This window comes from Anopheles maculipalpis, chromosome 3RL (genome assembly GCF_943734695.1).
Source record: "Anopheles maculipalpis chromosome 3RL, idAnoMacuDA_375_x, whole genome shotgun sequence".
Lineage (NCBI taxonomy): Eukaryota > Metazoa > Arthropoda > Insecta > Diptera > Culicidae > Anopheles > Anopheles maculipalpis.
The window spans coordinates 30,382,610-30,404,894 of NC_064872.1; the positions used below are offsets into that span (position 1 = coordinate 30,382,610).

Below are 22,285 nucleotides of genomic sequence, written 5' to 3' on the forward strand. Positions count from 1 at the left end.
CTGGCCACGTAGTTGGATAGCCAGTCCTCACTACGGGGGGAAGGTCCGAATGGGTTTAAAACCCTTGTCCTGCCGTAGGAAGACCGGCGCCGTTGTCGCTTACACTACCGTGTCGCACCAAGTCAATTCAGACACATCATTTGTATACAATCATTCTATGAAGTGGACACTTACCAAAGGTTTTAACAAGAGGCGCAAATTGAAATTATTGTCTCGCCCGGGAGGAAGCCGCTGGGTTAGGTCCGGTTAGGGCTGGATGTCATGGTTGTCGAATGACGACACTTAAACGTTAGATATTTGATGAGCTTTTGGAGCAGACTTCAGCTTTTGAATGGAATTACTCCTTCATATTCAGATATACCGGTAATTCTAATTAGTTTCCTGATGATCTATCAACCAAACCAGTTTCTTCAACAGGTTCTTTTCTTTCTCTAAACATCCGCATCAAAACTTCAAGACTTATCAAGCATCAAGACTTATAACAATCAGCATTCTGCATGGGTTTATTCCTCAATTATTGTTTCTTTTACACATTTCCCTATCAAACGATTTTATCAGGAGTCTCGATATTAACTGTAGGTATCATTTACTTCTTCCATGCCTTCCGCAACTTTGTCTGTGTGTATATTGTGCCATTAATTGCTCACCTGTGACTCCCGTTTACTGCCCTTAGCCATGATATTCGAGCACAGCAATGAATATCATTAAAACCGCGTATCGTTAAAAGAGGGACCGGATCAAACAAAACCAAAAGACAAACGTGTACAACGAGATTATTTCCATCCGGTAAGCGCGCTTTGTATGCGTTGTAGGGCACCGCTTCACTGGTAACCGATGTAGTAGCTCACAAACAGTGTCTTTTTTTTTTTGTTTTACAGCTACCATCATCTTTCCATCGATCTTCAACGGTACATCTTAATCGTTTTAGCAATCCTGACTTCAGGCCATCTTGTTGATAATGGCTGCCTGTACGGAGTTGATCTGTGTGGCTAGCTTCTCGATCGCAATGTCCCGTTCGCCACAACGAGCTTCTTTGTTCAATTCCAGCACTTGATTGACTTGATCGATACGACCCTGGATTGTGCTGAGAAAAAAAGGGGAACACAAAATCATTAATATCAAGGAAATCAAGCAAGGAAAAGGATCGTTATGCAAGTTATTCATCGAAAGACTTACTTGTCTAGTATGCACGAGACGAGCAAACTTTCTACCTCCGCAGGTTCAATGTTCAGCTCGCTCGATATGAACGGGATCGTAATCTTGGTGTACGGCCGGATCAACTTTATCAACACCTGCGTCCGTATGTTGCGCAGCAAATCTTCGATATGCTCCCGGATGAACTGATCCGCCATAATGTTGTTTCGATTGTTGCGCAGGATCGCCTCAAACTCCATAATGTCATTGTTCTGGTATGCCATCACCAGATTCGTCATGGCCAAAATTTCCGGATCGTTCTTGTACGGCTTTGCTTCCTGCGAATCGAACGGATTGATGCCGGACTTCATCAGCATGTTGGCCAGCACGAGATACTTCAAGCAAGTTGTCCGACGAGACGAACCCGATTCGTCGTAGTTCTTGAACGCTTCGAAAAAGTCCGTGTGGGCTTTCTCGAATTCGCCCTCCCGGAGATGCATCTTGCCGCCACACTCGCGAATCACACCCATAATCAGTGGATGTGGAATGGCCGACTTAATGTGCAGCGATTGCTCATACAGGGCTTTTAGCTTTTTGTTGTTCTTCTGCACCGTGTACATTTGGATCTCGAGTGCGTAGATTTCCAGCAACTGCGTACCCTTCTTCAGATCATCCTCGCCATCATCGGTTTGACAGGATTGGTGCAACTGTTTGAGGATTTTCTGCAGCTTGCCGAAATCGTTCCGATCGAAGTAAAGCTTGCCTAGTTTGGTGTTTGTTTTGAACCATAGCCGATCGTTCTTTGCGTCCTTCAGCGCTTCCAGTGTGGTTTCGTAGAAATTTTGCAGCAGCTCCATCTGTAGCGGACAAACAGCGATAAGAATATTTCGAACACGACAAACGAAAGACATTTACTCACATTTTTGGACGTCGAAATATAGTCCAAAATGGAATTGATCGATTTCTCCGAATGGTTCCGCGTGACCGCACTCTTGATATAGGTAAGCAGTTGCTTGTAGCGTGTCATCATTTCCGGATAGTTTTGCAGCTTAAAGTTTAACTTTATCATCTGTTTCAGTGCCTTGAAACCCCATTCGCCCTTCTCGCCGTTCTCCAGATCCAGCACCTTCTGGAACGATTTTAGCGCATCCTGCGGTGCTTCCTCCTTCAGTGCCTTACTGTTGTAGTATTGATTTTCCAAATCCACGTCCGGCTCCGAGTTGCTATCTTCGGAGTATTCCTGCCAATATTGAAAAGAATGCATTCCATTTTCAGTACAATGTTCCTTCGGGTTAAGTGATACGCCCCCGGGTCGGGTTAGCACTATCGCTTTTTACAAACAACCGTGGTCGGTCAGTGGTTGCTTGATATGTAGCACCAAAAGCTGCTGCTGCCGGCTTATGCCTAGCACATATTTACGTTTTGCCTTGTAAATCTTACCAATCCGTAATCATCATCATCGTCGTCGCACATGAAATCGTCGTCAATGTCCGACATGGCTGGATGTGGTTCTCTCGCCTAACGTGTACCCCCTCAGCAGCTAAACAAAACGGTACGCCGGTTTATGCACTTTTACCGAATTTCACGCACGCAAATGCACATAAATAGAGCAATTATTTAACGCAAAGCAATGAGGCTGGGAAAAGTCGCGTTCGTTTTTCTTTTGGGTATTTTTTATGATGAAAAGACCAAGCGGCACAATTGTCACCGGTGACAGTTCTGTATTTTAACAGCAAGGGGTAGGAAAGTGTTGTTTTGGCAGCACAAGGTAAATAACATCGTTAGAAGGGGTAGAGTAGAAAATAAATAAAAGCGATCTGTTGGGACCAGAATCATATTTCAGACCGGTTAGTTTTATTTGCATTTATACACCAATCCAGGTGCTAGTACATCTTATCTATTCAACCTAACACGCGATGTTATAATGCTGGTATCTCGTTCTGTATATTGAACTATTGTGAAATAGGTAATCGGTGGTGTTGTAGATTTGATATCATTCGCTGTTTGATAAGCCGTGGAGCAAAGTGCGTTTCTGGAACATGGTGCTGGCAAAGAAATGGATGTACGTGAAACGCCCGGACGGTGAACCGAAACCGACGGATTTCTCTATCGCCGAAGAAGAACTTCCCGCACTAGAGGATGGAGGTATTGATTGTGTGTTTAATTGTGTTTCATCACTTCTTCAACATCTCTTCCGTTACCGTTTTAGATTTCCTCGTTAAAACCGTATACTTTAGTCTCGATGCCGGCTTGCGAGGGTACATGGCGCTGGGAGTGCTTCCGGTCGGTAGTCCAGTGATTGGTACGGCCGTCGCAAAGGTGATCGAATCGAAGAATGGAAACTTTCCGGTCGGTGCTCACGTATGCGCACGCATAGGTTGGGTTACGCATGCCATCATTAATCCATCCAAGCGCAAAGACGATCGACCTTACATCGTGCCGGCAGTGAACGGATACACCTGTTCAATCGGTCTCGGTGCACTCGGTTTATCGGGAAATACGGCGTATTTCGGCTTTCTGGAAATTTGTAAACCAAAACCGGGAGAAACAGTGGTAGTGAGTGCTGCGGCCGGTGCAGTCGGTCATTTGGTAGGTCAAATCGCGAAAGCAAAAGGCTGCTATGTGGTCGGTATTGCGGGAACGGAGGAAAAAATCCGTACGCTTAAGAAGCTCGGTTTTGACGCCACCATCAATTATCGCGACGGTTCGGTCCGCGAACAGTTGCTTAAAGCAACGCCTAAAGGAATCGATTGCTACTTTGACAACGTGGGCGGTGAGCTGACGGAGATGGTGCGCGAACGGATGAACCTTTACGGGCGCATTTCTGTCTGCGGAACCGTGTCCAGCTACAACAGTAACCCGATACCAGTGACGGATCCGCAACGCGACTATGTCTCGAAGCAGCTGCGGCAGGAAGGATTCGTTGTATTTCGTTGGTTGGACAGGTGGCTGGAGGGTATTGGTCAGATGCACAAATGGATTAAGGAGGATAAGCTGGTACCCTTAGAGACGATGTACGAGGGCTTCGAACAGGCACCGGACTCTTTCATTAAAATGTTACGTGGTGATAATACCGGAAAGGCAGTGGTTAAGGTATAAGATACAATGCAGCTAAGGTAGCCAACAAAGTTGGCAAGCATTTATTGTTGAAACCGTCATAGAAATGAATGTTCATACGCAGACTCGAAAAATATTTGTTTCTGAGAGTTGTTAATAATAAAAATACCGCGTAGGTGGTTCCGGTGGTTATTAAACATTTTTTGAAAAGAAACCTCCCCCCCCACCCCAATCAATTTCATGTAGAATATACATTTTTTGTATTACTATCTAGATGACCGAAGGCCGCCCATTGTGATTTGTTTATTTACAATTTCGCTTAACCTTCTCACTGCTGTCAATTACATCCAAAACACTATTTCTTCTGTTTACTGTAAACTTTTGGTGTAATTTACCACACTTTACAATGAATCAAAAAGTGTCCACCATTAACGACCCTGAGTTACAGGCCAAAGTGAAGAAAAGTACGATTTCTACTGTTCTCTCTATGGTTCATTCATTGCATAAATGATTCCGCTTTACTCTTCCGTAGCGACTGAAAAAATATCCGAGAATATGCACATCATCGCTAATGAGCCAAGTCTAGCGTTCTACCGCATCCAGGAACACGTCCGAAAGGTAATTCCACTCATAGTAGACCGCCGGGCGGAAGTGGTTCAGTTACAGCAGGATCTGCAGGGCAAGTGTTACGACATGGAGTATGCAATAAGGTCAGTAACGGTAGAGAGATTGTAGTGTTACCTTTTATATCAAAACCAATATCTAACCCCTTTATAGCGCCGTAAAAGATATCGAAGCAGCAGATACATCGTTGAAAAACGTTCAAGAGCTACTGAAAAATGCTATATTTCTCAAGCAGCAGCTTAAGTACGTGGAATCCAGACGACCTAAGAAAGATACCAACAGTTCCGTGTACAAGCGACTTTCGGCCCACATAACGCTCGATTTGCCCGATCTAACCGACATATCCGGTGTGGTGCGAGAAACGACCAATCGGGTAGAGCACATGATGTCACAGGCACGAAATTCAAACAGCAGTATAAATAACAACCCTCCCGGAGCCACGAATTCGTCCTCAGGACCAGCGGAACTGCAACGATCGTACACGACACTTCATTAAGCCTTGTTTCGTTCCGTTACACTAGTCACACCGTTAAGTTTAGTTCCTTTTGTTTTTAACGATCTGTGATGTTCACGTTCTTTCACACATATTCTCTCTCTCTCAAAGGGAAGAAGACAAAATTGAGTATTATACTTTTGTTCCCTTGTTGGAATAGGGAACCAATCAAATAAAATGTTTTTTTATTACTGATTATTCATACCTAATCTTCTTCAACTGCTTCCTGTCCGTAATGTGCTTAATGTTCAACTTATCCTTCTTCTCCTTGTTGAGCGTTTTGAAGTGTCCCAACCCACGACTACCTGGTCTTCGTTCGGAGTTGTGTATCTTGAAGCTCTTGCCGAAATCGACGTACGGAGGTTGCGTAAAGCCAAAGTTTTTAGCCACCTGCACCAGGTCCAAGTTGCCAATATTGAACACATCCTTCATGTGGTGACCTTCGTACGCGCGCACATACGTCTTGAAGGCTAGCTTACCGGACTGATTAAGAAAATAGTTCTTCGACAACAAATTCTCTAGCTGCAGCTGAATGTCGGCTATTTTGTTCCAGGAAAATTCAAACTCATTCAGTGGCACCTTCGCCTGCTTCAGATACTTCAGGAAGCCAAGCTCTTCCGGACGGAGCATTAGCAGCGCATGACCGCACAGATCCTCCCCACGTGCTGTACGACCGACACGGTGAATGTATTCCTTCGTATCGTTCGGCGGATCGTACTGTACGATCCAGTCGACGGCCGGAATATCGAGCCCACGTGCAGCGACGTCCGTGCAAAGCAGAATGCCCGTTTCTGCGTTACAAAACTGGAAGAATACCGAGGTACGTTTCGCTTGCTTTTGTTTGCCCTGGGGGGATAGGATATAATCCAGATAATAAAGAGTTTTCCTTACGTTTCACAACACACAAATAAACTTACATGAATCGACATCACCGGAAGGTCGATATAGTTGAACAGTTCGTGATGAAACTTAACCGACAGGCAGGACGAGAAGAACACCATGACCTTCTTCTTGCGGTTTTTCTTCAAAAATGTGAACAAAACGAGAAGACGCCTCTCCGAGGGACAAACAATGTAGCCCTGCTCCAGCCCAGTTACTGTCGCTTCTTTCTTGTTGTCATCCACACCGACGTAAATTGGTTCCGCCTTCAGGGCCAGCTTTCCCAGCTCATCCATGCGGGATGACTGTGTGGCCGAAAAGAGGATGGTTTGCCGCTTTTCTGTCAACAAACGTATTAACTTATTAAAACTCGAATTGGTTCCTTAACCTAAGGTTTCTAGGACCAAAAATACTCCTTTACACTTCTATTACCACCTACCCAGGGTGGGCCATAGATTTCATGTGGGACTTTGCATTTTCCTGGATAAGAAATCTAATAACTTCTGATCTGCTCGTCATATTTGTATGAAAATTTAAAAAAAATGATGCTATTTGTTATCTAGCTAATAAAATTTAGTTGAGAAAAATTAAATTAATCCATTAAATATTATTGAAAAATAAAAACATGCCCCCGGGTAGGTGCTCATTGAAATAAAGGTTAAAATAATAGCACTACTTACTCGGCAAAATGCTAATAATCTGCTTCAGATCCTCCTCGAATCCAATCTCCAATATACGATCACACTCATCGATGATCAAGCACTGCAGGTTCTTAAACAGGAAGTTCGGTGTCGTCTTCAGATGATCCAACAATCGGCCCGGAGTTGCCACAATAATGTTGATGCCTTTTTCTAACTTTTCATTTTCCGTATGACGGCTCGCTCCTCCCATCAACAAACCGTACGTCTGGCAATGGTACGTCATCAGTTCCTTCAGCACGCCGAAGATCTGCATTGCTAGTTCACGCGTTGGTGAAATGATTATCACTCCCGCACCATTGCGTGGCTTAAACCGCAGCTTATGTATCAACTCTACGGCCGGAATGAGAAAAGCCAACGTTTTGCCACTTCCAGTTTTGGCCGATCCAACCAGATCTCTTCCCTCCAACAGTGGTGGAATGGATTTGGCCTGTATTTCCGTCATCTTGGTGAAACCCATATCGCCGATGGCCTTAATTGTGTTGTCCGAAACTTTTCCAACGAGCGATTTAAATTCTTGATTGCCTAGCAATATCTCATAGGCACTGTTGGCAATCTGTGGTTCTGCTGGTTCCGTGCCATTCTCCGGTTGGGTGTTACTATCGCTATCCTGCTCCGAACCTTCTTCCTCACTATCCGAATCATCCTTCGGTCGTTTTACACCTGTAAATTCCCAGTTCGATTATGTTCCAAACACACACATGTCCCAGATTCGGGTGCTGCTCTTACCTCGGCCAACTTCTTCGCTGCCTTCCTGTTCCTCTTGGAAAGCTTTTTTCTTTTTCTTCAACGCTTGCTTGCCTTTCGGTGTGGTTTCTTCTGCCACATAATTATCTTCCAAGTCTTCTACTGAAGCTGAAAAAACACAAAACAAATTTAAACACAAGCAACTACGCTTCCCGGTCGGCGAAGACACTGCCGCGCAAGGTTCCGTGCATGGCACCAGAGCACTAAGATAGTTTGCTTTTTGTGGCTTACCATGTCCATTTTTCACATTTTTATTGATTACCGTTGGTGCCTTTAGCTTGTTTTTCTTAGCCATAGTAAAATAATTACGATCCAAACACTATATTACATAGAATAATCGAGAAAACGCAACTGTTTCGGTACACACTTTTGCCGTAAACGAAGCACATGTGCGATCGAATGACAAAAGCGTGTTGCAGGATAGCACATGACAGCTGTCAAAAAGTTTTTTTTCCATCCGAAGCTGTCATGTTCAAATTTGTAATAAATACCGAGAATAGGAAAAATTGACGTGTCCGCGAATTAGTTCGGTTTGCGAATGTTTTCTCTGCGTGTATTTGATTTTTTAAGTGTTATTTGCAGTTCTGTGATTCGTTCTTTTAAAACATGCATGGTTCAAAAACACTTCGCTTGGAAGATGGTACGTAATACAAAGTGAACATAATAAGCTAGTAGGTTATGTATGAATTACCATTATTATTTATTAACATTCTAGGTATGTACGGGTAGCAGCTTCTCATAGTAATACTTAGAATTATTGGATAACTGCATCCGATATTCGTTGTGCCAGTGCCCAACATTGTAATTTATATGCTAAGCCGTCTGTTGAATGGTGAGTCCCCCTCCATCGCCATCAACAAGTTTATCCTTCTAACTTGTTGGGGCTGGAAGATGTTCTTGGAGAGAGGTTTCTGATCGTCCACTGAAATGTGTTGATCTGTAATCCAACCTCATCACGTTGCATCCTGCAGACCTGGAGGATCATCCTTTAATACTGATTGTCCGAACTAAAACCGGCCGCAATAGGGGACTCGTCCTTTATAATCGACTTTGCTGGATTTGTTACAATCATAATCAAGCATGAATTTGTTATAAAATCTTTCCAAAGTTCATTACTTTCCATCAGTAATTAGTTTTTGTTGGACATAGGCGGTAACAAATTTGTCAACAACCTTGCTGTCACGTACCTCGATCATCCCCGCGTTTGACACAGACCCGTGCTTGTGGTTTTGGCGTTGGTTCCAAAACACGAGCAGTAGAATGTTAATTATTTTAGTTTTAAAACGATTTCTGTTCCATTCTGAAATGTATACAGAGTGCAGTTCCCAAAAGGTATACTACATCTGTTACGAGACCATGTGAAGAAAATAGTTTAGTAGTGTATAATCGTCATCATACGTATTTACGTAAACAAACAAACTACGACACCATCCAGTGCCAGAAATACATCAGGTGCTGTGTTGAAAATAAAGTGATTAACATTTTAATCAAATATGCAAAATCCGTCATCGGTAAAGGTAGCTGGTCCAATTTTACGTACACTGTTTCAAGCATAATTCAGATACCTCGGTGTGCGAACGAGTTAAATAATGTTCCGGAAACTTTCCACTGGTGGGTTTATCTATTTTTCCATTTGTCCTGTTAAGATAAGCAGCCTTTTTTCGATTATTCTTGTAGCCATAAACTCGCGTTCCTCGCTGATGAGATCGTTCAGTGTAGGCGAACTGTCCAAAGAGCACCAAGAAGTCCAGCAACTATGTCGTCAATTTAGCGAACGAGAATTAAAACCGGCAGCAAGCAACATTGATCGTAATGGAACCTTTCCCGCTGAGACTATAGCTAAGTTGGCGGAGTTGGGATTGATGCGGGTTACTGTATCACCGAAGTATGGTGGATCTGGTCTGGATATGCTCTCGTTATCGCTCGTAGTTGAAGAACTTTCTCGAGGATGCGGTAGCACCGGTTCGATCGTATCCATTCACAACTGTCTGTACGCCAACCTGTTGCATCGGTTGGGAACGGATGAGCAGCAGGAACGATTTTTCAACAAATATGACAAACAAACCATTGGAGCTTTCGCGCTCAGTGAGGCTGATGCGGGATCTGATGTGGCTGCAATGTCTACCAAAGCGGTGAAGGATGCAAATGCTGGCGGATGGATATTAAACGGAACAAAAGCCTGGGTAACATCGGGCATTGAAGCAGTCGCGGGGATCATTTTCGCCACCGTAGATCCTGCCTTAAAGTACAAAGGCATAACTGCATTTTTGGTCGATTTTGACGGCGGCAATTTAGCTGGATTACATCGAGGTCGTCCAGAAGACAAGCTGGGCATTCGTGGTACATCAACATGCGATTTAATGCTAGAAAATGTACGTATCCCCGATGCTAACGTACTTGGTACCGTTGGTGGCGGAATGCGTATTGCTATGGAACAACTCGATCGTGCGAGGATAGGAATCGCTTCACAGGCGCTCGGTATAAGTCAAGCTGCACTTGAAACGGCTGTAGCGTACGCCAAGCAGCGTACAGCGTTTGGTGGTACTCTGATCGATCTTCCTGCCGTTCGTACGAGAATTGCAGAAATAGCAACAAAAATTGAGATTACTCGCCTGTTAGTTCGAAAAGCTGCCGGTGAACTAGACCGTGGACTGCGAGCTACCAAAGCTTGTTCCATGGCAAAATGGGTAGCGGGTGAAACGGCTACATACGCTGCGCACGGATGTCAGCAAATTTTGGGCGGTATGGGATATGTGAAAAACCTTCCGGCCGAGCGGTACTATCGGGATGCACGCATTACTGAAATTTATGGTGGTGTAACGGACGTGCAGAAGTCAATCGTGGCGGATCAAGTAATCAGGGAGCTGAAATAATCGATCCCGGATTTGTCCGATCCAGGGGCGAACACAATCTAATTGTGGTTTTTAAAATTATTTTTCCATTTTGTGGTTATCGGTGAAGGTCTCAAAGACTGGAATAAGTTGTATTTTTGGAATATTTTTATATTTAAACTGAAAGCACAAATATATTATAATAAGTAACAAGAGTTTTATACGGGAAAAAAAAATGAATCAAGGAACATAGATCCTTACTCGTATTAGGATTTGCCTCCTTGAGCTTTTAGCATTTCATGTGTGTTAGCGGTGAAACTTCATGCTCTAAAGCGGTTCGTGTCACAGAAGTGCTCCTGTCATGGATTTCACGGAAGTGGTCACGGATCTTACTGTCGATTCCATACAAGCCCTTGTCCACCCTTATTTTGTAAGAACACACCATCCTGCTTCTCTGTGAACTGTTAGTTATGAAATTCATTCATGAAATTTATTATATTATATCTAGACATACTATATACTATATTGCTGAAGACATGCTACGTGGATCACTCACCTCCATGGCAAGTTTTGAATTTTTGCTACTAGCCTTCCGTTGCTCGGTTGAACTAGCGAGTGAAATAGTGTTTCTTCATCAGTCCCATATTGTCTAGTGGTTAGGATATCCGGCTCTCACCCGGAAGGCCCGGGTTCGATTCCCGGTATGGGAAACACTTTTTTACTTATATTCTGATATTGAAAAAAAATTCACAATGTTTCTGAAATAGCTTTTACAGTATTCTTTTTTTCGTCTATCCAGAGCGACAAAGAAATAGTTAGAATCATATCCAAATAAAGTATTTCAAAAACAAATCTTTATTTTGAGTGTAAATGGTTGCGGTTTGCATACATAACTGCTTGCACGAAAATTAAGTGTGATACTTTTAAATTAAATATTCCATAATTACCAACTGGACGAGAAAGGCAAAACTCTTAGCAAGCGCCTGGATAGCGTGTCATTTTCGCGTTACTAAATGCATATTCCGAAATCGCTTTAAGGCTTTACTTGGCAGACGCTTCCTGTTGCTCAAAGCGTGGATACTTTTGCTCTACCTCGGTCCAACTGGTACGTCCGGTTGCCAGATCACGGATCGTGTTCGCTACCTCATCCAACTAGAAATGGGGGGAAAACAACAGAAAATTGTTACACTAAGCGCTCATAAGCCTAGGAGGCCGATCAAGTGCTACTCCCTTACCCCAATGCGAACTTGTTTCATCGAATCACGCTCACGGAGCGTCACCGTGTGCGGTTCCTTGAGTGTGTCAAAATCGATCGTAATACCGTACGGTATCGCAATCTCGTCCGTGCGCGCATACCGACGACCGATTGATCCACTAGAATCGTCCACCTTGTGCGACACGTCAACGGATGTTAGCGCGATCGCTGAAAGAGAGAAGAAACATGTCGATTCTTTTAGAAAACCGTACTAGTCTCATTTTAAGCTTGTGTTTATACTTACAAATCTTCTTAACGAACGGTGCAAACTCGGCATTGTTACTCAACGGCAGTACGGAACATTTGAGCGGAGCTACAACCGGTGGCAGCGAGAAGTAGCTGCGCTGCTCGTCCCCTTCACGCATCCGGAAGCTATGCTCCAGCAGCGAGTACATAATACGTCCAATACCAAACGAAGGCTCAATCACGCTGGGTGTAATCTCCTCCACGTGTACCGTTTTGGAGCTAGTTTTAACCGCAATCAGATCATTGGACAGTTTAATATCCGTACCGTTAACAGACAGCGTGTGTTCTCCGCTTTCGCCAAGACTCTTCCCGATGCTTTCAACCTCTCCTAGAGAAAGCTTTGCCAATGCATCCGTAATCGCTTTGGCTTCCTTTTTGAATGCTTTCCCGATCGCGGCCTTGTTCGGTACAACTTCCGTCACCTCAATTGTTTTCGGAGCGGGAAGCTTCTTCTCGGCCACCAGCTTCACACCGGTTGCGTTCGTGTGTTGGGTCAGATCGTACGCAGACCGATCCGCACATCCGACACACTCGATCCATCCGTAGCTCGTCAAACATTCCGCATCCCAGCAATCGCACGCATAATGTGCCATCTCGTTGCCCATATGCTGGCGGAACCGGAGCCGATCCGGTAAAATTCCAATCCGATGCAGGAACATCTGGATGCGGGCCATAAAGTACCCAAGCGTTTCGTTCGCTACCAATCCACTCGCAACGGCATCTCCAATGCGGACCTGCTGTGCACTCTTGCCATCCATCTGATTGCAGGCCGAGTAAAGCGTCATCACCGTATCTGCCACGTTCTCAAACTTGGGATGATTTTTCGCCTGCGGATCGCAGAAATGTTCGATTTCGCACATGGTAAACTCACGCACCCGAATTAGCCCAGATCGGGGCGAAATTTCATTGCGGAAACTATTGCCGATTTGTGCAGCAGCAAACGGAAGGCGTCCCTGATTGAACTCCAGCAGACGCTTAAAGTTCACGAAAATACCCTGAGCCGTTTCAGGTCGCAGGAAACCTTTCACCAAACCAGTCGGGCCGATCTGCGTGCCGAACATAAGATTAAATTCAATCGGTTCCGTTAGATCGTTACCGGTGATGGGTGATTTCATATTGAACTTCCGCATAATCGCTGCCATCTCGTCCTTCGTCATACCGTCCAGCTTAATCACGATGTCAGCACATTCTTCCTTCAATTCTGCCGTCGCATCCTTCGCTGCAGCCAGCTTTTCCAGATGATTCTTAATCAAATGATCTAGCCGGAAGCATTCGCCATTTTTCACATCCTTCGTCATAAGATCAGCAAAACGGTCCACGTGGCCGGATGCCTTCAGGACCGGCTCGGGTGTAAGGATCGAACAGTCCACCTCGAGCATCTGTTCTTCAAGCACGAAAAACTGACGCCACGTGTTGATCATGTTCGATTTCAGCGCACAGCCCATCGGTCCGAAATCGTACTGGCCGGTAATGCCACCGTAGATGGCAAAACTTTGATCGTAAAAGAAGCGACGCTTGAGCAAATCCTCCATACGGGCTCGATCGAAGCTGGCCACCTGAGGTGCGAGACTTAGCTCGCGATCTTCCAGCACCTTCTTGCGCGCCTTCAGCTCATTGACCGCTTTCTTCACGTCGATTTCTGGAGCACCTTCACTTTTTAGCTTGCGCACCAAGTCTCCCTGCGGAAAGCGACGAATGAAGAGTTAAGTGAAAGGAAGATGGTACATTGCATCATCGGATTTGCATGCATAAATCGGGCCGCTAACAACATACCTGCTCCTTTACAGCTTCGCGCAACGGCGCTAGCTGTTCCTCAATCTTTGGGTCGGTCATGCTTTCCAGCAGCTGTAGACGAAGCTTCACGTCACGATGCTTTTTATTCGATCCCCAGTTGAACGGCTTCTGGCTGACTGATACCGCGTACGGACGTCTAGACTCCGATCGTAGCTTTCTCTTGTTAAGCGGATGATTTGGTTGAAGATTTATCACTAATTGTTGTACGGATGAACTGCCAGCAAATCGGATGCTACCACCAGTCGAACGGGAAAGAGGGGAGAAAACGTGTCGTCGTACAGCTCCGGTACTGCTGCCTCTAGGCACTAATCTACTGAGGAAGTTGAGAAAAAGCTGAGTGGACATTTACGAATGGAATGGCACCACCATCCGTTTTGGAACAATGGTCACCCACGGCTTGAAGACGCGTAGGAATTCCACCAATTCTGTTTCAACACAATTTTTAAGTTCGTTTTTTCCCACTAAAGCTACGAGTTCACGTTTTCACGCCGGCAATATGTTTTTTATTTTATTTTTCATTTGCTGACGTTTGCGTGACAGCACGGCAAATCGCGCCACCCAATTCCCAGCTGACCGTTCGAGCAGTTGCGCAGTGATGGTGCTGTTAATTCGAGCAGATTTGAATTGTTTAGCAATTTGACGGTTGGTATGACTGGATGGGTGAGTTTTTGGAGATTTATACTGTATTATCGGCTGTAATCGTATGTCTCGGATGTAATAGAACGACACAATTATTGCAGAAATTACTCTATTGCAAGGATCTTTGGACGATGAAACTCTTTTGAGAAGGTGCCCTACACGTTTCCCCTAATATAGCGAGACCCCACAAACAAGCAAACACTTAAGTTCTACCCCTGTACTCATCCGTACAAAAGCGATCATTGACATTTGTTTTACTATTTACTATCCAGCAAACGGGCTTGGTTATTTTAATGTTTTCTAAACGCCATGTTAGAACGTTTATTGCTCAAATGACGTTTAGAATGCATATAAAATGTAGAGTATATCGGGCTTTATACTTGTTCCTCTTGTTATAATACTTTATTTTTTTAATTTAAAATAATTATATTATTCTAATATTATAATATACAAAAATATAACAAAAAGTATCCCTGCTTATAATTAAAATTTTCGTACATCCAGATATTATAAAAATCGTACAAAAGCTCTCAAATTCTGTGATCGAAATGGGGTTTTCCATCGATAACCATAAAATTGAAATGTGTCACAAAGCGTTGGTAAATTTCTGGTTCTCATGAATGTTTGTAAAACTTATTCGCAACGAGATCGCGTTTGAAAAAACCGGCTATAAAATGCTCAAGCGGGGCAACAGAGACGAGAGAGATTTTTTAAAGTCAATCTACACTTCTGCCTGGCTTAACGACATTCTTAGGTCAAGCCGGCCATCAAATGGATTATTAGACTTGCTGATACCACCAGTTGGATAGTACCTCATAAGATATACTCTATTGATAATCCTCGCCAATCCTTTCTCAGTAAGATTCGGGAAGAGAATTTCGAAATAATCATTAATTTCTTGTCAGAAGAAGGATATATGACCGAGAAAAAAGCAAGAAGATGTATCTATAATTCCTATATAAGCTCGCTTATACTACGAGCGATTGAGGATCTTTATCTAGTATGGCAAAAGAGATATATTAGATCATGAAATGAAATCAAATGTCAGTGCTGATGTTTTCTCTAGACCGGTACAGCATGTTGTTTACATGATAGCACAAAAATCTTTCAAAATGTAAGAAAATGAGTTTTCCTTCGTTTTATGGCTCCTTGCTTAGGAAAGTTATGTTTTCCTATAATTCATTTATCCAATAATTATTTAATCAGCAAGTTTTCCATACCGATAGAACAAAAACCGGTCTGTTTGCTATAATGCAATCGCAGTCAAATCCGTACACAATCGATGCCATTCGTTGGCTCAGCCCTAACCTAACCCAACGGGAAAAAAGATCCAGTTGACAAAAGCAAATAATCTTCCAAATAACGAAAACACCAACAAAAAAAAAGCCATTAAACAAACACTAACCACACTACCGCCAAAGTGATGCTGGCGGGCACAGCATAGTAGTAAACAAAAAATAAAGCTGAAATATTTTACAAACATTTGTCAGGGAGCTACCGACCACCATTCAGCAGCAGAATCTCATCTGCGGGAACTAGGTCCGGGGGTGGTCGGTGTGATGTTGGGGCAGTTCGGGATTTGGAATTGGTTTGGCTTGTGCTGATTTTATGTTTTTCAAAATATGTAGACATTTACAGCACATGCACACAAACACGGTAGTTGCATAGCACAATCTCGCCATACGAATCCCGGACTGTGTGTTTGTGTGTGGGTATGTCGTACTACGCTCAAATGAGCTGTGAAGGAAACAAAATAATAATAATTACATATTTTTGTTCAACTTTTCAATGGGTGTAGTAAACAAGCCGGATTACGAGAATGTTTTGTAAGCAAGCGAAAAAGGTTGTTAGGTTGTGGTTAAGAATAGCAAAGGTGAAAGTGATTAAGTTGTTTAATTGTTGTCCTGGTTTTATTCTTGTTGTAAAAGTACGCCAAACAACAAGTGGTACATTTAATCAGAGCTCAAGAAGTACATTACAATTTGGCAATACTTTCTGCAGTGGTTGGGCTGGAGAGAAAAAAAGAGAAACATGTTCAAACTTCTTTAAGTGATTAAACAGTGGGTTCGAAAAGGATTATTCTTAGCACGGTAAAGCAAGTAGTTAACCAAAACATCCTCACGGTCTCGACCGCTGGGTTGACAACGCAAGTACTACATCCGATCAACTTAGTAAACATGCCAAAAAAGTTTACCAAACAAAATAGAGATTATTTACAAACAACAACACATTTCGGTCCCGGCCTCTAAGGGACGTTGGGTCCGAAAACCTGGGATGAGTGGGGACCGATGTGCGATGTGCGCTGCAAGTGAACGTTGGTGATGATGATGATGTTGATGCTGATGGAGGCCGCTTAGTCAAACATAATTTAGTCAAAGCATTGACTGGCTGGTGACAGGCATGGAGGTACCAATATTTTGGTTCGCACGTGTTTTGGCATTCGTGTATGTCACACGAGTGCGGAAAGCGGCTAGAGTTTGTTGTGACTCTGGCGTGAGAAGTACGATCGAGTGATAAAGCTTAGAGCGGAACTTTAGCGCATTTGAAAAGCCAGTTCAAGAATAATTTAGATAACCTTGTGGTAGGAGCATGTATGAATGTATTTCATGTATCATACTGAAAACTGGGGATAATCCAGCTCTGTTCAAGAAGACAATATTATTAATGATACATCATTAAGCAGGAAAAGGGAATCATACAAATTTAGAGGGGTTTTTTGCAAGATCTGTTGGATCGGTTCTTCTGAACTGCTTTCTAAAAGAGATGACGTTGATTTTAAAGGAAGTATCTTCAGCCATTAGATCAAGGTTTTTCTTTATCTTACTCATCCCCATTTACAAGGATTTAAGTGATAAATTTAGTTCATTTTTTCTATCTACATTGGATGTGTCATTTTTGCGTTTGATAGGACCTTGAACATATAAATAAATTCAGTTATTAGGTCATAGATTTCCAAATTTTATTGTTTGCAATTTATAAGCGTTTTTGCAAAAAGACAGTTTAAAAATTTATCGATAGTAACCTCAGTTTGTAAAGTTGAAGGATTAATTGACAGACACAATTTTTAGGCCTTGTCTTCTTGTGTTATTTTCATATACTAATTGATGAACCTCTTGAAGGATGGTGATTTTACTGGTTTACCCTTGATCGGTTTGTACGTCAAACGGCTTTATCAGATCTAATCGAATTAACCATAAAGCAATCAATCTTCAACTCATGTCTATATGTCTTATCATATGCCTGCTAGTTCATCTGACTCCAATGTTTGTTATCAGTAAAGTATTTTCTTCTTGTCAGTAATTTCTTTTCTATTGCAATTTTTCCCCCACAAGTTTACAGGATTCGCTTACATTTGCTCCGATGCAAACTGGTCTTGCCTGTTCGTAGTGCACTTGTTTTGATCGACACAGGACACTGGTAACGATCGCCATGCAAGATTCAGCCATGTTTTGTAAATTTGATCCCAACTGTAGATTAGATGCGAGCGTAGAAAACGCAGTTTACCGCACGGTTCAAGGAGCATTTACTGTTTCAGCCGTCCTTCTCTTCGATCCCACCAACCCTTCTCAAGCCCTACCTTCCTTGTATGTGTTCCCTCAGACACACTCACTCATCGAGGGTAATTAAATGGATGCAACCTTCAGTGATGACTGATTTGTTTATGGGAAGTCGCAGCAATGAGATGGGTTTCCGGTATTATCCTTTCCTAAAACACTGTCGTGGCGGCAGTCCGATTGGTGCGCTTGATATGATTACATGCACAATGCTCAGCTTCGGAGTGAGCGGGTTGAACAAGTAATTATTTTAATTAGCCTGTCGCTGTAGGCAGTCATTACAATGGATTTGTCTTTTTTTAATGTTGCTATGAACTATGCTATGCTATGTTTTTAAATCGTACTTGTCAATAGTTAATCTAGACAAATAAAAAAAAATACTTTATTTTGTTATTATCAAATATAATTAATGATTAATACAATTTAGTCCATGTTTTCTCTAAGTTGTTTTACACGTTTTAAAACACATGATGCAATGCTTCTTTAAAATACTTCATTCTGACCTATCAATTTGCCACGGAAATAGAGCACCCGCATCCACAAGTGAAGAGCAAAATCGTAGCAAAGTGAATCCGACGTGTCGGTGCGATAAAAGGTTACATTAGAGGCAGGCGGCCAAACTTCCGAAGCTTATCAGTTCCTCCGTGCCGCGTATGAAATCGGAATCTAAGCAGTGGAGCAATCCAGCGCCATTCGACGTCCAGATCGCACGTCCACGGGTGGCCATCCACCCATCCATTTCCCGAACGGTAACAGGGCGTCCTTAGAGATGTTCGCCCTGATTGAAGCTTTCCAGCGAAAAGGTTATCATCGTATCATTGTACGACTCGTGTCGCAGTTTTTTTCCCCTATTTCTTAGCATTACCGTACGTACATTTACCATTACGGAACTTCGGTCGGTTATGATCACGTTGCTGGTTACCCGTTTAACTGGCAAGCTGTTGTCCAAATGAGTAGCTAAATGGAGCGAAAATATCAATGAATCAATTGGAACTTTACCGAACTTATTGTTGAATTTTATTGGACAAAGTATGTGAGTCTTATTGATGCTTTGAATGATTGAATGAAATTATTTAGTTATTTAGTTCAATTAAACTTAATTTTAATTCGAACGAACGAATGATAGTGCGTACTAATGCTTTACTGATGGGCAGTCGGAATCGGAACTACTTGGTTCCGTTTTCGGAATCGTTTCTGGTTCCTGAGCCAACTCCGGAACCTATTCCAGAACCGGTTGTGAAAGCAATTTCGGAACTATTTCCGGAACCAATTCCAAAACTAATTCCAAAAACGATTTCGATTCCAAATTCCAAACGATCTGATTCCATTTCCCACTCCGGTTTGATTCTGGGACCAGTTCTAATCCGGAACCGGTGCCGATTTTAGGATCGTGTTTGACTCGGGATTCCGGCAATTTCTTTTCCGGAGCCAATTCCGATTCGAGAACGAATTCAAGGATTCAATTCCAAACCTATTATTCGGAATCGAATTGTTTGTATTTAAGGATTTGTCCTCTATTTTTGTTACAGTTAAAGAAGACTTTTTGGTCCTTTTTTCCGAATTTGATAATAGTGTTGTAGATGTAAAACATTACAAAATACACAGAAATGAACCAATCAATAGAATATAAGTATTCCATTAATTAGCACGTTTTGTTTCTAAATTGGGAGATATTCGCTAAACTATTCTAGATTTTTGGTTTTGTTTAAACTAAAGACCAAAACAATCTTGTTCGTTAAAACTTTCAGGTGTCTTCATACACAAAAAGCCATCCAGATTTAGTATTTTGCGCGGGAAACCCGTTTGCTTTTTGAGGAAAATTTAGTTAAATCAAAACACAGGTCTCTCTTATTCCTCATCTTTCCGACCCTAGTTCCGTTTCGGCTTCGGCTGCCAACATTAGCCTCCGCGCAGTGGACGAAAATAAATTACATGCATTTATGAAAACACGTGTTCGGGCGCGTTAAACGCTGTCGTCACTGGACCGGCGTGGCAAGGAAAAATGCTAAAGTGTCTTTTTGTTCCGTCGTTCGGTGCAGTCCAAAGTGCATCGTACATCATCATTCTCCTACGGTTTCTCATGATTGAGATCCATTTGAACGAAAATTTCCTTGGGGAATATTGCTGCGCTAGGAGCAGTGTCATTTTTAAGGAAGGCGACATCATTCCCAGTGCCCGATCTTGAGCTGTGTGAGCTGGTGCCGATAATTCATCTTCGGTGGTACACTAACACCCGGGACTGCCCTTGAATGCATCGTATACACGGCTAGGAAGATACGACGGCCACGAACTGAACCTGAAAAATGTACCAAAAATGGTGCAACGACGCAACGAAAGGGGGAAACGAAAGCTAATTTGTTTATTTTGCTTTTCTGCTTCAGGGGGTAAAAATACCAAACAACTTAAATATTATTAAATATTTGTCACATTGTCATCCATCATGCCGGGGGTTAATTCGAACGTGGCGAGGGTTTGGAGAGCAAAAAAAAAACATAGCACAGGAAGGTTTCATTAGCAGAGGGGGAAAAATGCGTGATATGGACGTGATTATTGGGTTAGATCAACAGGCAGAAAGGAGCATCAAAATTTTGTCTCGAAAAGAAACGGAAAATCAACGAAAATCCACCTCTCAGAAGCTTGACTAATGGAGAAGCATATGCCGTGTCGGTACCGTTTCGAGCTCATTTCCGGTAGGAACAAACATTTTTCTTCACTGCAATATATGATGAGGCTTAATTAGATGTTTCATTTTAGTTACAGTGGTCTATATTGATGTGTAGTTTTTGAAGACATGAGTCTAAAATTTAACTAATACAAAAAGAAATAATTCATTAATTTTAAATTGTTTTTTTTTTTTGTTCATAAACAAGGCAAATAAATACAAGCACTTTGTAGCGCAGTGCCGATAACTGATAAAAATAGTCCGATTGCGTAAGTACCGTACTAAAAATCATGTTGGTACGGTGCATCATCGCTAGACAGCAAATGATGTGAGCGGTAAGAAATTCTGCGCAGTCCCGGAGGGCAGCGTGGCCGAGCGGTCTAAGGCGCTGGTTTTAGGCACCAGTCAGAAATGGCGTGGGTTCGAATCCCACCGCTGTCAGAGTGTGATTTTTTTACATTTAGTTTTTTGTGGTTAAAAATGTTATTCGTGATGATGGAGCTGTTATTACATTAAATTCTTATGTAAATAACGAGCAAAACAAATAAATATTGCTTGTTGGACCTTGCTGAAGAATCTTACAAACATTAAAATTGAAGCAGCTATGAGCTTGGACAATTTTACGCCACTTTTCCCAAATTTTCTAAATTTCATGTAAATTTCAAAACTAAATAATTAAATAGAAAATGTCATTAAAATTATTAAACAAAAAAATATTTTTATAATTAATTATGACGGTCCAGTGCCGTATTGTTTAAACAAAAAAATATTTTATTTAAAAAATATATAGATCGAATCGAATGAAACTAAAAAAAGATCTTAAAGAAAATATAGTTTTAGGTCATTGATCTGACCTTAAGTATATTGATAGTTTTCCTTAAATAGTGATAATATTCCATGCAATGTTATGTAGGCTCTAATTTTGCCATAAATTTAGTATGAACAAATTTAATGTGTTCTTCAATTTGTTGTTTAAAATTTAAGATTTTTTTTTCCACTCAGGATAACAACGCGTGAAGGAAGACGTTAACCTTTTGAGTGGCGTTTTAAAAACTATTATCAATATTTATGCTAATTGCATTTTCACACAATAGAAACATTAATAAATTTCCCATCCTTTTGCCAAGTAAATGCAGGGGGAAGGAGTGCACCAGTCGCATTCACACTTGCAACAATGATTCAAGGAAATTATGGTGTGAAATATCTTGCTGCCTAATTGATAAATTAGTTCAGCTGCAAAGATTCATTAGCTGCCTCCGCCAGTAGCAGCCCTTTTCCCTATTGGTCTTATGTGTGTGAGAAATGGAAGATGGAAAAACGAAACACGCACAAAAAAAAAAATGCTCAAATAAAATAAAATTATTTTACGCACCACACATACACATATGCGCTGCCGCGAACGTCTTCATCGCGAAAGGGTCACTCGAAATCTTCCCGGTAGGTGAAACTTGATCCACGGGAGAAAAACCCATTTGCGCATAAATCATGACTTAAGCATGAATCCGTCCAAACAGCATCCTCGGTGCATTATCCCATTGCACCAGTTGCAGCAGCAGCAGCAGCAGCAGTTGCATCCTTCTCCTTCTCCTGGCCACGGTTCGTCCGGTGTCCAATTGCGACGATTCGAGAGGGTTTCCTGAATCGTCATAAATATTATGCTCTGCCTTACGGG

The 22,285-nt window shown here is 42.3% G+C and overlaps 7 protein-coding genes and 2 non-coding genes across 9 annotated transcripts in view; 6 read left to right on the forward strand and 3 right to left on the reverse strand.

The window, feature by feature from the left end:
* LOC126564267 (SUMO-activating enzyme subunit 2-A) overlaps positions 1-22,285 on the forward strand; it is a 354,644-nt gene that overhangs the window by 45,599 nt on the left and 286,760 nt on the right. The window lies entirely within an intron of this gene.
* Positions 918-2,827, reverse strand: LOC126564693 (COP9 signalosome complex subunit 2). Its single transcript, XM_050221783.1, has 4 exons — positions 2,575-2,827; positions 2,054-2,374; positions 1,177-1,991; positions 918-1,084 (listed from the first exon to the last, which is right to left on the reverse strand). Exons 1-4 carry the CDS (start codon positions 2,629-2,631, stop codon positions 940-942), a joined length of 1,338 nt encoding a protein of 445 aa, XP_050077740.1. The 5' UTR covers positions 2,632-2,827; the 3' UTR covers positions 918-939.
* Positions 3,171-4,233, forward strand: LOC126565020 (prostaglandin reductase 1-like). The gene is made up of 2 exons (XM_050222158.1): positions 3,171-3,279; positions 3,344-4,233. The coding sequence occupies exons 1-2, from the start codon at positions 3,174-3,176 to the stop codon at positions 4,231-4,233; spliced, it is 996 nt and encodes a 331-aa protein (XP_050078115.1). The 5' UTR covers positions 3,171-3,173.
* On the forward strand, positions 4,519-5,311 carry LOC126565449 (BLOC-1-related complex subunit 8 homolog). The gene is made up of 3 exons (XM_050222631.1): positions 4,519-4,655; positions 4,724-4,901; positions 4,969-5,311. Exons 1-3 carry the CDS (start codon positions 4,598-4,600, stop codon positions 5,309-5,311), a joined length of 579 nt encoding a protein of 192 aa, XP_050078588.1. The 5' UTR covers positions 4,519-4,597.
* LOC126564366 (probable ATP-dependent RNA helicase pitchoune) lies at positions 5,501-8,021 on the reverse strand. Its single transcript, XM_050221394.1, has 5 exons — positions 7,864-8,021; positions 7,615-7,740; positions 6,868-7,548; positions 6,226-6,527; positions 5,501-6,154 (listed from the first exon to the last, which is right to left on the reverse strand). Exons 1-5 carry the CDS (start codon positions 7,925-7,927, stop codon positions 5,504-5,506), a joined length of 1,824 nt encoding a protein of 607 aa, XP_050077351.1. The 5' UTR covers positions 7,928-8,021; the 3' UTR covers positions 5,501-5,503.
* Positions 9,222-10,509, forward strand: LOC126564788 (short-chain specific acyl-CoA dehydrogenase, mitochondrial-like). Its single transcript, XM_050221894.1, has 2 exons — positions 9,222-9,243; positions 9,310-10,509. The coding sequence occupies exons 1-2, from the start codon at positions 9,222-9,224 to the stop codon at positions 10,503-10,505; spliced, it is 1,218 nt and encodes a 405-aa protein (XP_050077851.1). The 3' UTR covers positions 10,506-10,509.
* Trnae-cuc (transfer RNA glutamic acid (anticodon CUC)) lies at positions 11,102-11,173 on the forward strand. The gene has a single exon. It is a non-coding gene; the product is annotated as a tRNA-Glu (tRNA).
* LOC126564144 (glycine--tRNA ligase) lies at positions 11,482-13,885 on the reverse strand. Its single transcript, XM_050221090.1, has 4 exons — positions 13,738-13,885; positions 11,963-13,643; positions 11,699-11,886; positions 11,482-11,615 (listed from the first exon to the last, which is right to left on the reverse strand). Exons 1-4 carry the CDS (start codon positions 13,795-13,797, stop codon positions 11,505-11,507), a joined length of 2,040 nt encoding a protein of 679 aa, XP_050077047.1. The 5' UTR covers positions 13,798-13,885; the 3' UTR covers positions 11,482-11,504.
* Positions 20,975-21,054, forward strand: Trnal-uag (transfer RNA leucine (anticodon UAG)). Its single transcript has one exon. It is a non-coding gene; the product is annotated as a tRNA-Leu (tRNA).

Coding starts and splice junctions, on each gene's coding strand:
- LOC126564693 (XM_050221783.1), bottom strand. CDS start 2,631: ATGTCGGACATTGACGACGATTTCATGTGCGACGACGATGATGATGAT. Junction 2,375..2,574: donor ATGATGATGATTACGGATTG/GTAAGATTTACA, acceptor CAATATTGGCAG/GAATACTCCGAAGATAGCAA. Junction 1,085..1,176: donor GTCTCGTGCATACTAGACAA/GTAAGTCTTTCG, acceptor TTTTTTTCTCAG/CACAATCCAGGGTCGTATCG.
- LOC126565020 (XM_050222158.1), top strand. CDS start 3,174: ATGGTGCTGGCAAAGAAATGGATGTACGTGAAACGCCCGGACGGTGAA. Junction 3,280..3,343: donor TCCCGCACTAGAGGATGGAG/GTATTGATTGTG, acceptor TTACCGTTTTAG/ATTTCCTCGTTAAAACCGTA.
- LOC126565449 (XM_050222631.1), top strand. CDS start 4,598: ATGAATCAAAAAGTGTCCACCATTAACGACCCTGAGTTACAGGCCAAA. Junction 4,656..4,723: donor ACAGGCCAAAGTGAAGAAAA/GTACGATTTCTA, acceptor ACTCTTCCGTAG/CGACTGAAAAAATATCCGAG. Junction 4,902..4,968: donor GACATGGAGTATGCAATAAG/GTCAGTAACGGT, acceptor ACCCCTTTATAG/CGCCGTAAAAGATATCGAAG.
- LOC126564366 (XM_050221394.1), bottom strand. CDS start 7,927: ATGGCTAAGAAAAACAAGCTAAAGGCACCAACGGTAATCAATAAAAAT. Junction 7,549..7,614: donor CAGCGAAGAAGTTGGCCGAG/GTAAGAGCAGCA, acceptor GGGAATTTACAG/GTGTAAAACGACCGAAGGAT. Junction 6,155..6,225: donor TTCCGGTGATGTCGATTCAT/GTAAGTTTATTT, acceptor CTATCCCCCCAG/GGCAAACAAAAGCAAGCGAA.
- LOC126564788 (XM_050221894.1), top strand. CDS start 9,222: ATGTTCCGGAAACTTTCCACTG. Junction 9,244..9,309: donor GTTCCGGAAACTTTCCACTG/GTGGGTTTATCT, acceptor TTATTCTTGTAG/CCATAAACTCGCGTTCCTCG.
- LOC126564144 (XM_050221090.1), bottom strand. CDS start 13,797: ATGACCGACCCAAAGATTGAGGAACAGCTAGCGCCGTTGCGCGAAGCT. Junction 13,644..13,737: donor GCGAAGCTGTAAAGGAGCAG/GTATGTTGTTAG, acceptor CGCTTTCCGCAG/GGAGACTTGGTGCGCAAGCT. Junction 11,616..11,698: donor TGAAACAAGTTCGCATTGGG/GTAAGGGAGTAG, acceptor CCCCATTTCTAG/TTGGATGAGGTAGCGAACAC.